The 12,574-nt window shown below is 44.6% G+C and overlaps 1 protein-coding gene across 8 annotated transcripts in view; it reads left to right on the top strand.

The window, feature by feature from the left end:
• Nucleotides 1-12,574, top strand: part of RAPGEF6 (Rap guanine nucleotide exchange factor 6) — a 187,858-nt gene that overhangs the window by 147,761 nt on the left and 27,523 nt on the right. For 5 of the 8 annotated variants that reach the window (XM_053912195.2, XM_053912194.2, XM_053912192.2 and 2 more), the window contains 4 exons: nucleotides 785-808; nucleotides 4,229-4,449; nucleotides 8,819-9,010; nucleotides 11,420-11,554. In XM_053912195.2, the coding sequence (XP_053768170.1) occupies nucleotides 785-808; nucleotides 4,229-4,449; nucleotides 8,819-9,010; nucleotides 11,420-11,554 (572 nt within the window). The remainder of the gene's footprint in view (nucleotides 1-784; nucleotides 809-4,228; nucleotides 4,450-8,818; nucleotides 9,011-11,419; nucleotides 11,555-12,574) is intronic. The other 3 variants (XM_053912196.2, XM_053912198.2, XM_053912200.2) reach the window with 1 other exon arrangement.

Genomic DNA, 12,574 nt, shown 5'->3' with positions numbered 1-12,574 from the left:
TACCCATTTTGGCGGTGCATATTATATACTGTGGACAAAGTAACCCCTTTTATTTTAACAGTAGTCAGTTTACTGGCTGGAACACAGAATCTGGGGCTGCCCACGCTGGACCTCCCTATGTACGGATCTGGGGCACTGAGGCCAGTGGGTGATCGAAGGCGGTGCAAAAATCTGAATAAATAGGAATAAAAACATAAAAAACATGTTTATTTAATCCAATTGTACAATAAGGATACAGTATTATAAAAATTGTGATGTACTTTTACTTTTTACCTTGAATTTTTTGGTTAAAATTTCTTACAAAATATACTGCTCAAAGAAATGTCTGCCCCTAAAAGTGAAATCATGAGTCTTTATGTTTCTTGTAATTTCATCCTGTCACTTAAATAAGTGCCTCGAAAATCCTTTCCAGAAAAATGTTTGAAAGTTCTATTCCTTAATTTCAGGTTTCCTTCCTAAAAATCTTAAATTCACAATTTTTGGTATATAAATGTTTTCCCTTAAGCTTCTTATTAACATAAGCCTCGAATTAGGTATTAAATATATAATTGTCCAAAAGAATGTTTTTCAGACATTTTAAAGGCTTTTGGCCTTCAGTACCTATAATTCATTTTATTCCACTGGATTCCATTAAAGCCATTTTACTATTAAGCCACCATTTTTTCCTAGTAAAATTTTCCTGTTCTATTCTGTCTCCAGAGTTTTTCTGGCTCTCAACTGTTGTCTTTTTTCTGTGCTTTCCTGTTCAAACACATGCTTCAATGTCTGTGGCTCTTGCTTACAGGAAGAAGAGGTGGCGCAGTCTGGGGTAAGTGTAGAGATGAATGCGACTGGAATGGAGGTCGTGCAGCCCTAACACATCCTGCATCCTTTTCATTAATGCACGCACACAGCACAGCATGCGTTCTGTTAACCCTGCAGCCTGCCCTCCTGACAAACGCCTTTTGCTAACAAGGTGAAAGTAGTGATAGAACTAGCTTTTTTTTTTTTAGCTTTTTTTTATTATTATTAATGTTCCAAAAGCCCCTTTTAGGTTTTAATTTAGCAGGGTCAGTTAAACGATGATGACGATGATGACGACAGGAAATATTTGTCGTGTGCTTGCCACGTGCCTCACTGCTGTGAGCACTTTGTGAATGATTCAGTTCCGCAGACCACCCTGTGAGATACGTACTGCCACCCGCTTGGTGCAGGCGGGGAGGCAGAGCCATCTGAGGTCCTGCAGTTCCCCAGTGTGGGTCCAAACCCAGGCCGTCCGACCCGAGTCCACACCGTTTTCTTTTATAAAATTAAATGCATAAATATAAAAGTAGATAACAGATTTATTAAAAGTACCATTTTACATCAATTTTCAAAAAAGAGGCAGCCATTATCTGAACTATTGAGTTAGTAAATAATTAAAATAGAGGATGGTTTTAATTCCTCAGATCTCCTAATACCACAAGGCTTATAGCACTGATTGAATTTTATATTAAATTTCTCATTTTTTTTTAATTAAAAACTCTTATCTCTCTTAAAACTGTAATAAAATCAGAAACTGCCATCTTTTGTTCTGGTAGGTTCAGATCTTTGCTTCTACATAGCTAGATATCTATTTAGAATCAGAATTTTCAGGGCCTTATAAATCATCTTTTTGGTCTTTTTATTTTTTGACGAAGATGGTTTTTGTAGATGAAGGGATTGCATAAGCAGAATTTTGTTACTTTAAGACTGTAGTGAATCATGAAGTCAGGTGCTTCTTTCCATATGAGAAGGGTTTTTTGTGAGCCACCTACTCGAGTCCTGTCTTGTGGTCTTGTTTTCAGTTGATGTTTGGTAAACTTGAAGTCCTTCTGCCTTCCCCTCCCTTCCTTGTGTGTTTCCCACATGTTGTCCTCTGTGTTATACATTTACATTTTGGTCTTTGCTGGTCCTTCTCACTGAAAATGGAAGTTGAATCCTGGCATTACTGTGAGGAAGAAGAGTGCTTGGTCAGTACATCTTAGTGGGAATTGGAGGTGTGTGGAATGACTTAGGTGCCACATTCACTGATTATCCAGCTTTAGGTTTGCATGTGTGATGCTAGCAGACACCAGGCATTTTCATTTTTGTTTTATGCAGTGTTTTCTGTTTGGGAAGTAGAAGACGTTTTGTTGTTAATTACCACGGTGTTTTCATTTATTAGAAATTTTGCATGTATCTTTGATGCGTGGTTTCTGTCTCTTTTTCTCCCTATCAACTAAGGAATATCAACTAAGATAAAATTAGTAAATTTTTGTATTAAAATTTGCTCCTAAATTTTAGGGCTTGAGTTTACTGCATTTCTTTGAATCTAAGGCATCAGTTGTTGGACATACAATTATTTTAGGTACCACTGAACTTACACTTAATGAAAGAGCTCTCACACAGATTTAAGTATGTATTTTTATCACATAACACCCTTTTGCATTCGTAAAAAGGAAAGTATAAGCAAATTAAATTGGTTAGGTCTTTTCTAAAACTTCTTCATATTCAGAATGTGCATCTTCTAAATCATTTGTGGAGTTCCCAGCCCCTCAGTCCCTTCCCCGGGCAGCGTAGCTGCAGGTGTGGCCAGGTGTGTTGGCAGCGCAGCCTTCTGTAAAACAAGCCGTAGAAGAGTCCAGAGCTGCGGGCGCTGTGCTCTTCAGCCGGCTGTGTGAGTCCATGCGGCCAGCCTGCTTTTCACGCCCGCTGCTTTGGGAATGTCGTTGAGTTTGTCAGGTTCACTACCTCCTTAAAATCATTTGGTTCCTGGGTTAAAGGGTGATTCATGCCCTGGCTGGTGTGGCTCAGTGGATTGAGCCCCAACCTGTGGACTAAAAGGTCACTGGTTGGACTCGCAGTCAGGGCACATGCCTGGATGCAGGCCGGGTCCCCAGCTGGGGCGTGCGAGAGGCAACCAATTGATGTTTTTCTCCCTCTTTCTCCTTCCTTTCCTCTCTCTCTAAAAATAAGTAAATATTTTTTTAATAAAAGAGTAATTCACTAGTGTCACTGGATTTCCTTCCAAACTCCTACGCAAGTGAAGTTTTCTGCACGTGTAGTCATTGACACCCACGTCACAGTTCTGCCAGACCAACAGTAATTGACAGTTGCCATCAAATGTAAGACACGCCCTATTTCAAAGATCTTAAAATTTGGGGGGAAAAAACTACCATAACACTTATACAAATTTTGTTTCACTCAGTTTATGATGAAAATGTTAGGATTTTAGTATCTGTTTTAAACTGGGCATAACAGCATTAAAGAATAAATTATGTAGTCTATGTATTTAGAATATTTTTGTGCAAATATTAGGCTAATTTAGAAAACCCTTAGATATTATTTTGGATAATAAAATAATAAAAACCTTTATTATTTTGGAATGGCAACTGCCTTTGAAATAAAATCCATCGTAGAGCCTTGTGTTGGTTTGCCGTGCTAGAAAGGACGAACAGCCTCGTGCTTCTCCTTTCCCTCTGGTTCTAGATGTAGTCCTCGTACAAGGGCGCTGGCGGAAAGGAGTAGAATCGGGGAACACTGAAGCTAGTTGAACTGTGGTCATTGCTGCCCAGCTTGAAGCTCCATCACATCAGAGACATTGCAGAAGGAAGGTCCCAAGTCCCAGACCCCCAGTCCCAGCGCCCACACACTGCTTAACCACCCCACCTGTGAGGGGCAGCCTTGGCAGCTTTTTACTGTGTTTCTATCTCCGACTATATTTAATTGATTATAAACCCTGTTATTTTTCTTATTGGTGGTCTCTCTGAATTTTGGCCACATCTGGTCAGCGTGCTAAGAGTGGGCCTTCTGTAGACTGGTAGGCGATGGCGGTAACATGTCCAAAGCAGCGCCGGCAAGCACGGCTGCTCTGGAAACCCTGGTACCGGAGGACCCTGGTGGCTGTGGGTGGGCCCGTCCTGACTCAGGCGCTCACCGTATATGCAGAGTGGGGGGGCTACGTTTCCTTGTCACCGCTGTGCCATGGGTTACATAGGCATAAACACAAGTCTGATGAAATTTACTGCTCAGGAGGGATGATTGTTTTGAATTCTGAACTTTGCCAATTCTTAAAACTCAGAACATCGCCATATGTGCCATATTACTTTGCATTAATGCTCTTCATCTTTTAACTCATTTACATCAGCATGCAATAGCATTAACAGAAGCAAAATTCTCTTAACCTTCAGTCTGCCATGCTGAACTCTCATCGTCACAGCCCCTTATCGTGATCTCCCTCCCCTTCCAGGTCACTGAGTCAAGGCAGCACAAACTCGAACATGCTGGACGTTCAGGGAGGCGCTCACAAGAAAAGAGCACGCCGTAGTTCTCTGCTTAATGCCAAGAAGCTCTACGAGGATGCCCAGATGGCGCGGAAAGTGAAGCAGTATCTCTCCAGTCTGGACGTGGAGACAGATGAGGAGACATTCCAGATGATGTCCCTGCAGTTGGAGCCTGCGTATGGTACCTGTGAGTACAGGTTTTCTCTTGTGGCACTAGCTAGCACAATGAAAGAGAAATTTACTTCTCTGGAGTCCTGCTGAAGTCCCAGAAAAGTTAACTTTCGATTACAAAAGATTACTGACATAACCCGAGCATTGGGTTACCCTGTTAATCAGAGAATCCCACCCCTTCCCAGTGATTGATTACCTTCTGTAAGAAACAGGGGTAAGTAGTTCATCTTTAAGAAGCATTATAAAGTCTTCTTGTAAAAACTGGGACATTATACCAAAGGCCTTCTGTTGAAAACATTTTTACCTTTATCCCTAAATTAAGATTAAAAATAAGTGAAATGTTAACCTTTTAAAAAATTTCATGGATAGTATTTACCAACTAGAAAATACAAAACGTTCAGTTAAAACACTGTTAGATAAGAGGTGTCCAAAAGTAAGGTAAAACAAGAAAACTTAGACACATTCTGATGTTGTTAATATGTAAAAAATATGATTGGCAAGAGAGAGCGTATTCTCAACATTGGGTGGGGTTTGGGGGTCTGTTTGTTTTTTCTGAGTACAAAACAGAATGTGTGTGTGTCTGGGACTAGGAAATCACGAGTTGTAAGAGCAGGAATCAGAGATGATAGAATATACTGTTTGTTGTCACAACAAAGTAAGGATGGTCTTAAATTACAAGTAAAGGGTGTGTGAGTGTGTGTGCCCCAATAGGAAGCATAGAACTTGTTAATGTTGACAAAATACTAGAGGGCGAAGGTTCAGGTTTTCGGTTTGTTTCTGAGTGATTAGGGGAAGTGGTGCTCATCGTGGGCTGGCCCTGAGGTTGATAAACGGTGTGGTATTTGCATAGCCGTAGAAAAAGTCTGTCAACAGTAGAAAAGAGAAAGTGGAAGTATAACCCAGTATTGATTTAAAAATGTCAGGTCTGACAGTGACTTTTAAAAACACAGGGTAACGATTCATTCAGTAAAAGTTGTAAAAATAGGGTCTTGAACACTTCTACGGATAGGAAAAGGAAAGGAGTGTGTTGGAGAACACACCTGTGAAGGATGGAGACAGAGTGTGAGTCTCCTTTGTTACCATTTTAGCAAGGTTCTCTTCATCAAGCAAGGGTTCAGAGTATGCTTTATCTCTGTGAGTCTTTCTACATCAAACCTCTTAAATTAGGAGAAAGGAATAGTAAAAAACTAACAATTAACGAGAGCTTTCTACATGCCAGCAGCCATGCTAAGTACTTTATAGACAATGTCGTTTCCTCCACACAGCACCCGGGAGGTGTCCGGCGTTGGGATTGCGTTCCTTTAAAATAATGCAGTGGAAAAGAATTGCACAGATAGGGAGATGCTGGAGAATACTTAAGCAGCCTCTTCCCTTTTCAGTGTGAGGAATTACATATGGCCATTAAAACTAATAAATATGTATAGACTTGGAAGGTACGTGGGAAAATTTCTTACCACACGTAGGCTGTTAACAGGTGTCAGCCATGGGAAAATAGTACATGTTGAAAATAAAGACTGAAAAAGTATATAGAATCTTTAAAATTTATTCCTTTTTTTTTTTTTTTAGATTTTAAAATTTTTAGACAGAGAGGAAGGCAGGGAGAAAGAGAGGAGAGAAACATCAATGTGTGGTTGCCTCTCACGTGCCCCCTACTGGGGACCTGGCCCACAACCCAGGCATGTGCCCTGCCTGGGAATCGAACTGACAACCCTGTGGTTCATAGGGCGGTGTCCAATTCACTGAGCCACACCAGCCAGAGCCAAAATTTATTTGTATTTTAATGTTCAAAACCATATACATACTTCATTTATCAAAGCACTCTGGTCCTGCTTTGAGTAATCATCAAAATTATTTTTTCCCAAGTAACTTAATACAGATTTTATCATCATATGATAATGGAGCCCAATTTATTATTCCTGCCTTCATCTGATAAAAGGATATTTGTTTTGTCTTTTGTTTTCACTACCAGCTGTTCTTTGTTCCCTAAATCTGACTTGGGATATTCAAGAGCATAGACCTTGCTTTCATGCTTTGCTCGTTGTTAAAATGTTAAGGCCCAGAAAGATTCCACGTACTTCTCTCTGTGTTCTTCCTGTGCCCCCACGCCACCCGCCACAAACATGCAGACCTGTGTTTTCTCACACCCCCCTAGACTTACGCTGTCTTTTCTCATAGTACTAAGTGATGTCCTTCACTGCGTACCTAATGGTGATTTAAAATGAGGTAACCTGTGGCTTTCCTGAACTAAGTTTTGTGAAAATTTATCCAAAGCATATTTCTTTAAATTGGTTTGAGGGTCTTTATTTGATTTCTATTGCAAAATTAATTTTCAAATGTTTAAATAACGACCATCCCAAACTCAAACAATAGTTCATTGTTGAGCACTGTGGAATTTGGTTTTTCCTAGTACGTTGGTATATGTGGGCTTTGCCATTCCTTTGTGAACTCCTTTATATTTAAAATAGTCTCATGACATTTTTCTTGGTACTGTAGCAATTAATGAAATGTCAGTAGAGAATTGGTTAGTATTGAGAAGAGGGACAATGTGTTTTATGCTCTCACCAAAAGATGGAAACTCCCTGGACTCAGTTGGCGGATGAAACACTCCACATCATCCCCCAGGAGTCCCTGTGCTGTGACTTTCTGAGATGTCTGTCCCCTAATTCTCACCACTCAGAATATCCCGTAGGCTCTCAAAGTAAGAGAGTGGCAGCTAACAGTTACAGTTGAGCTGGGACAGGGTAGAGTTGCTAATTTTGCTTTTATCTCGGCGTTGAAAACAAACCCCTCCCAGAGGGCTGAGGTTGGGCCTGCGTGGAAGCCGCTCTGACGACCGAAGAACTGGAAGTGCTGCCTGCAGGAGGAGCTCGTTCCTGTGGGCCACAGTACTGACTTCATGTCACAGACGCACCGAATTTGAGAGAAAGTCTCAGTTTTTAATTCTGACGTTCATTTTCACGTAGTCAGCTGTGTCTCTGGGGTTCCCCTGTATACCTTGTGCCGTAATTCACGCGCCACATACTAAGCGTCACTCTGCGTGGTCCCTGGACACACGGGGTGGCAGCCGTGAGCAGGACATGCTCTCCCTGCTTTCCCGTTAGTGACACGGGCGGGGCAGGAGTAGGTGTGCAGTTGTGACTGCACACACACAGTGTAGTCTTGTATTACTATTCATTAATTATGACTGTTTTCTGTACACACAGCTGTGAACCTATTTTCACCCACCCCTGCAGCTTTCAGTACTAGGGAGCTAACCCTGGGCAGTGCTAGATCATGTAGGCCTCCTAGGCCTTGTTTGGGGGATTTGGATTCTGGACCTAAGGGTAGTGGCCAGTCACCTGAAGGTTCGTGCTGGGCATTTGAGGATGGAAAGTGTTACGGGATTTTCACGTTGGAAAAGTCACCCGCTGTTGTATGGAGAAGCTTGAAGGCACCAGAACTGATACAGTGAGGGGAGTATTTCAGTGATATGGATGAGAGGATGTTACCTCTTCTGGTCCCAGGTGCTTTAGGAGCTTCAGGCTTTGGTGCAGGCATGGCCAAGGCCAAGAACCATACCACCCACAACCAGTCCAAAAACTGGCACAGAAATGACATCAAGAAACCCTAACCACAGAGATAAGGATGTCTTATTTAAAGGGGTGGAACCCAAACTCTCTAAGGAACATGCTCTTTTGCCAAGAAGTACAACAAAAAGGGCCTAAGGAAGATGGAGGCCAAGTATGCCAAGGCCGTGCGCGCCAGTGCCGAGGCTATGAGGCCCTCATAAAGCCCGAGGAGGTCAAGCCCAAGATCCCAAAGGGCGGCAGCCACAGGCGGGACTTGCCTACATCACTCATGCCAAGCTTACTGCCAAGGGTGTCAGGCTCTTCCAGTCAAAGGCCAAGGCCAAGGCTCAAACCATGGCTCAGTCTGTGGCTGCAGCTACAGCTGAGGCTCCGAAAGGTGCCCAGGCCCCCAGGGAAGCTTCAGTGTCAAGGTCTCTGCTGGTGTGGAGACGGAAGGACTGGTGTGACCCTGGCTGCTGTCTGCTTAGGGCTGGTGGTGTCCTGTGCTCTTGCAGAGATAAGCCTGCAGCAGGGTCTGTCCCTCACACACTCTGTGCATGTAAATAGTATAGATAAGACGGTGTTAACAGGCCTTCAGGGTGAGGTAAGGGTGGACCTAGTGAAGTTAATGGATTTAAAAAGTATTTAGGAAGTAAAATTAACAATTCCACAAAATTTTCAAGATAAAACTTTATAATACTTATATGAAGTTATTTTTTTAAAAATTAATCTATTTTTGTGTTAAAGAAGTGGTTTTAATGCAGTCATTTATTGTCAGTGGTAATAACCTTGCCCTAAAGAGTGCAGAATTATGTGTTTCTTACTTTCTCCTTTTAGTGACCAAGAATTTGACTGAGAAAAGATTGGCCAGATCAGCAGAAATGTCTCCAGTGCCTCTGCGGTCAGCTGGCCAAAGCACTAAAGCCCATCTGCATCAGCCCCACAGAGTAAGCCAGGTGCTTCAGGTGCCAGCTGTTAATTTGCACCCCACCAGGAAGAAGGGACAATCGAAAGACCCTGCCACACTGAGTGAGTAATCACAATTAATGCTGCATGCGTTGAACTGAAATTTCCAGGGGAGTTAGAAGGAAACATAATCACCAATGTCAGCGCTCAGGAGATCAGCCGTTGCGTTTTATGTAACGTAGTCGTCACTTGTGAATAAAAAGTGTGTCATTTTGCCCATCGGTATTCGGTAGCAGCATACACATTCTAACTGCTGACACTGGAATTCCTGTAATTACGATCACGTCAACCGAACGCCTGACAGCACTGCACTGGGGCACCGAGGGCTCGCTGTGGTCGGAGGCGCATTGACTCCAGCACATGCAGCCTGTGAGAATGAAGCTGCTTATTCTGCAAGCAGCGCATGTGGGCTTTTCATCAGTGACCACGCTGAAGACTGAGCCGGGGGACAGGCAGAGCCCGTACAGCACACAAAGCATAGACTGCACTCCCCCTCTGATAGTAATTATCAGAGTTACTTTCATTTGTTGTTTATACGGTATCACTGTTTTCGCTTTCAGAGGGGAAGCCAGGTTTGATTTGGTTCCCAGCCTTATTACTTAGTCTAAGCGTTATATAGGACATATTCAGTAGGACTTGGTGAAGTGTGAATGTAATTTGATTTTGTTTTGAGATTCCAAGTTGAACAGAAATGCCTCACCTTTGCCAAATGTGCAGTCTGGTGATGCAGACACGCAGACTACTTCACGAGAGTAAGTTCGCTGTTACGCTGGGGATGTGTACACAATGGGCAAAGGAACAGAGGAGGCAGTGCTTTGAGGGCGGGCAGAGGGGAGGTAGGGCTTCTGAGGTTTTTGGAGGTAGCACCCAAGCAGAGCCTTAAAGGTTGACGAGGAAGGAGGTGATCAGGCAAAGATTCCGGAGCAGTTGCTTCAGGCCGAGGGAAAGCTTGGCATCTCCAAGGGGCAACGGGCAGTGTGCTGCCTCTGAGTGCCCAGCCTCGGGAAGAGTGTCGAGACAGTGGTCGTTAAAGCTGACGGCACTTGGGAGCATAAGGCACAGTCTGAGTGCTTTGCTCCCTTTGTATGTTGTGCTCACTTCATCTTCCCGGGAGAGAGAAACAACTTGCACTCGACAGGGGAAGCTGCAGAGGGTCTGAGTAACTCACACAGCCCCAGTGAGCGGTGGAGCTGGCAGTCGAGTTCAGGCTAACTGGCTCAAAGTCCTTGCATTTAACCACTGTGCAGAGGGCACGCCAGGCTGAGGCGAGGTCACAGCGTGCAGAAATCACAAAATGGCATGGCGTGCCGAAGGAGCGTTGTCAGCGGCCAGCTGTCAAAGCGACTTGCGCAGGGGACTTGCGCAGGGGAAGTTTGGTCCAGTTCATGTCCAAGAACGACCGGAGGGAGGGCTGCGAGGCTGGGCCAGAGGCCCGGGTGGAAAGCTGCTGCCACAATTAACTGGAGTTGCTCAGAGCCTGAACGAGTTTGGTGGCTGTGAAAATGAAGAGAGAATTGGAAGTAAAATTGGTGAAGCTGATACATTTGCTTGCGTGAGTAAGAAATGGGACAAGCCTAGGTCTGGTTTCTTCCTTGGGCGTCCTCACCCAAGATGCAGTGTTACTCGCACCGAGAGCCCCCTCTCCTCTGGTGGCAATAGGCTGTTACCTGGACGACAGGTCCATTCATATAAAACAGCACTGGGAAGAAGTAGTGTGAGTGTGCTGTGTTTTGAACTGTTTGAGGGTCACTAGGCCGAGTCCACGCCAGATCTCGGGCTGCATTAGGGGTTGAGGGCTGTGGTGGCAGCTCTCTGACATTTCTGAGACGCGTGTAAGATTGTCAGCATGTCGGAACCGTTGCTGCATTTGGTCTGCGCTGAACAGGATCCGCTGTTGGACAGGAGCAATGGTAGAACTTGGCAGGAATGTTTCCGGTGGGCTCCATCCTATTTTTCTATAAATTCATGATTCTTTCTGTTGTCTACTTCTCTCCTGTAGTGTGAATGTAGTGCTCTTGAGAAGGGCTGGCCTGGCAGCCCCGCAGCCTCTTCCGTACCCCCACAGCACAGACGCAGCACAGGCCGCGCCCGCGCCCGCATCCCACGCTGCACGCCACGTGCGGGGCAGGCAGAGTTCGAGTCCCTGCCTTCTCTCTTAACATTGCCACAAGTGTGCCGGTTGTGAGGGGCGGGACTTACACAGACTGTTAAGTCATTTTCCCTTACGTCACAAAACAAACAAGAACTGTTACAATCTGGTCTGTGCTGGCTGGCTGAATTTGAACAGACAACCTGGAGGTGAGAATCTCTGTGTCCGTTCCCCAGTCATGTAGTCCCGTTTGTCATGCACGCATTTCAGTGACTACACGGCCATCGTCGTGCATCATGGCTTTCGTTCTGTAGCGACTGAGGCACCTGCAGGTGTGTTCTTTGTGACGTGCTGCTTACTTGTTCCTTCGGTTTCACTTTCAGGTGCTAGTTCACCTCAGAAAGTTTTAGGAACAGCTGAAGAAATAAGTGGTAGAAAACATACTGAAGACACTATGTCCGTGACGTCATCCTTACATTCGAGTCCTCCTGGGTCCCCGCACGGCTCCCCACGCAAAGGTAAGACGGCAGCTCACGTTACCAAATAGCACTTGGAAACGTGTTTTGTCTTCAGTCTGCAGCGATAATGAAGTGTGATGAAGAGCATGCCTCCCATGCTTTCTGGACTTCGGGGTGCGGGATTCCTGCCTTCGAAGTGTGGTCCCTGCTTGCCGGAGGGCGGGCGCAGGTGCGAATGCAGGCCGAAGTCGCAGTGGTTTCGTTCTGCGCCATTCTTGCTGTTCAGACTTCCCATTATGTAAAACTTCTGTGGAGTATTTGAAGATAAGAATTTCTACAAGAAATTGTTTTTAACCAACAGCAAGCTTTAGAGAAAGAAACAAACATTTAGGTTCATGCATTCCTTTCTTTAGTAATGGAGCATCACCTTTTTATTAATCAGGGTTTAAAATAACCTACACTCTTATGGATTTTTACATGTATATTTATATAGAACCTCTTGAGGTAAAAAAGTCTGAAATCACTCTTACTCACTTACGTGTCTCCGTAGTTCGGACTGAGCTGCTCCGGACCGCCCGGCCAGTGCGCACATAGGTGCCGTTTACATTAGCTACACATGGAGCCGCCTCGCTGGTGCCCCCGCGGCCATCCAGCCTGTGCGCCCTGTGGCAGAAGGGTCCTGGGTCCTGGCGTTGTCCTCACAGATGTTAGAGAATCGCATCTTCAAATAATCACAGCACAGGATAGTGTGTGGTCTGGGGGAGAAGCTTACGAACTCCAGCAGGAAGGAGAAGCTTCCAGAGCTTTCCTCTGCTCCCATGCCCTGAGTTCCATGTCAGTTTGGGAGGGCTTTTCCTAATTTCTGCCCCTCGTGTGGCAGCACTGTGGTGCAGTGACGTCAGATCTGGTTTGGATCCTGACTTGTCCCTTCCTACTGCTGTGTCACTATAAGCAATTGATCTACAAGGTGTGTTTCCTGTCTGTGATGTGGGGGAAACCACCTATTTTAGGGGACTTACATAAGGACTGAGTGAAACAATATGCATAAAAGCTGGGACATGGTAAGTGTTCGGTGAACTG

This window comes from Desmodus rotundus, chromosome 10 (genome assembly GCF_022682495.2).
Source record: "Desmodus rotundus isolate HL8 chromosome 10, HLdesRot8A.1, whole genome shotgun sequence".
NCBI classification, from domain to species: Eukaryota; Metazoa; Chordata; class Mammalia; order Chiroptera; family Phyllostomidae; genus Desmodus; species Desmodus rotundus.
The sequence above is the reverse complement of the archived record's forward strand: the minus strand, read 5'-3'. Positions and strand labels throughout refer to the sequence as shown.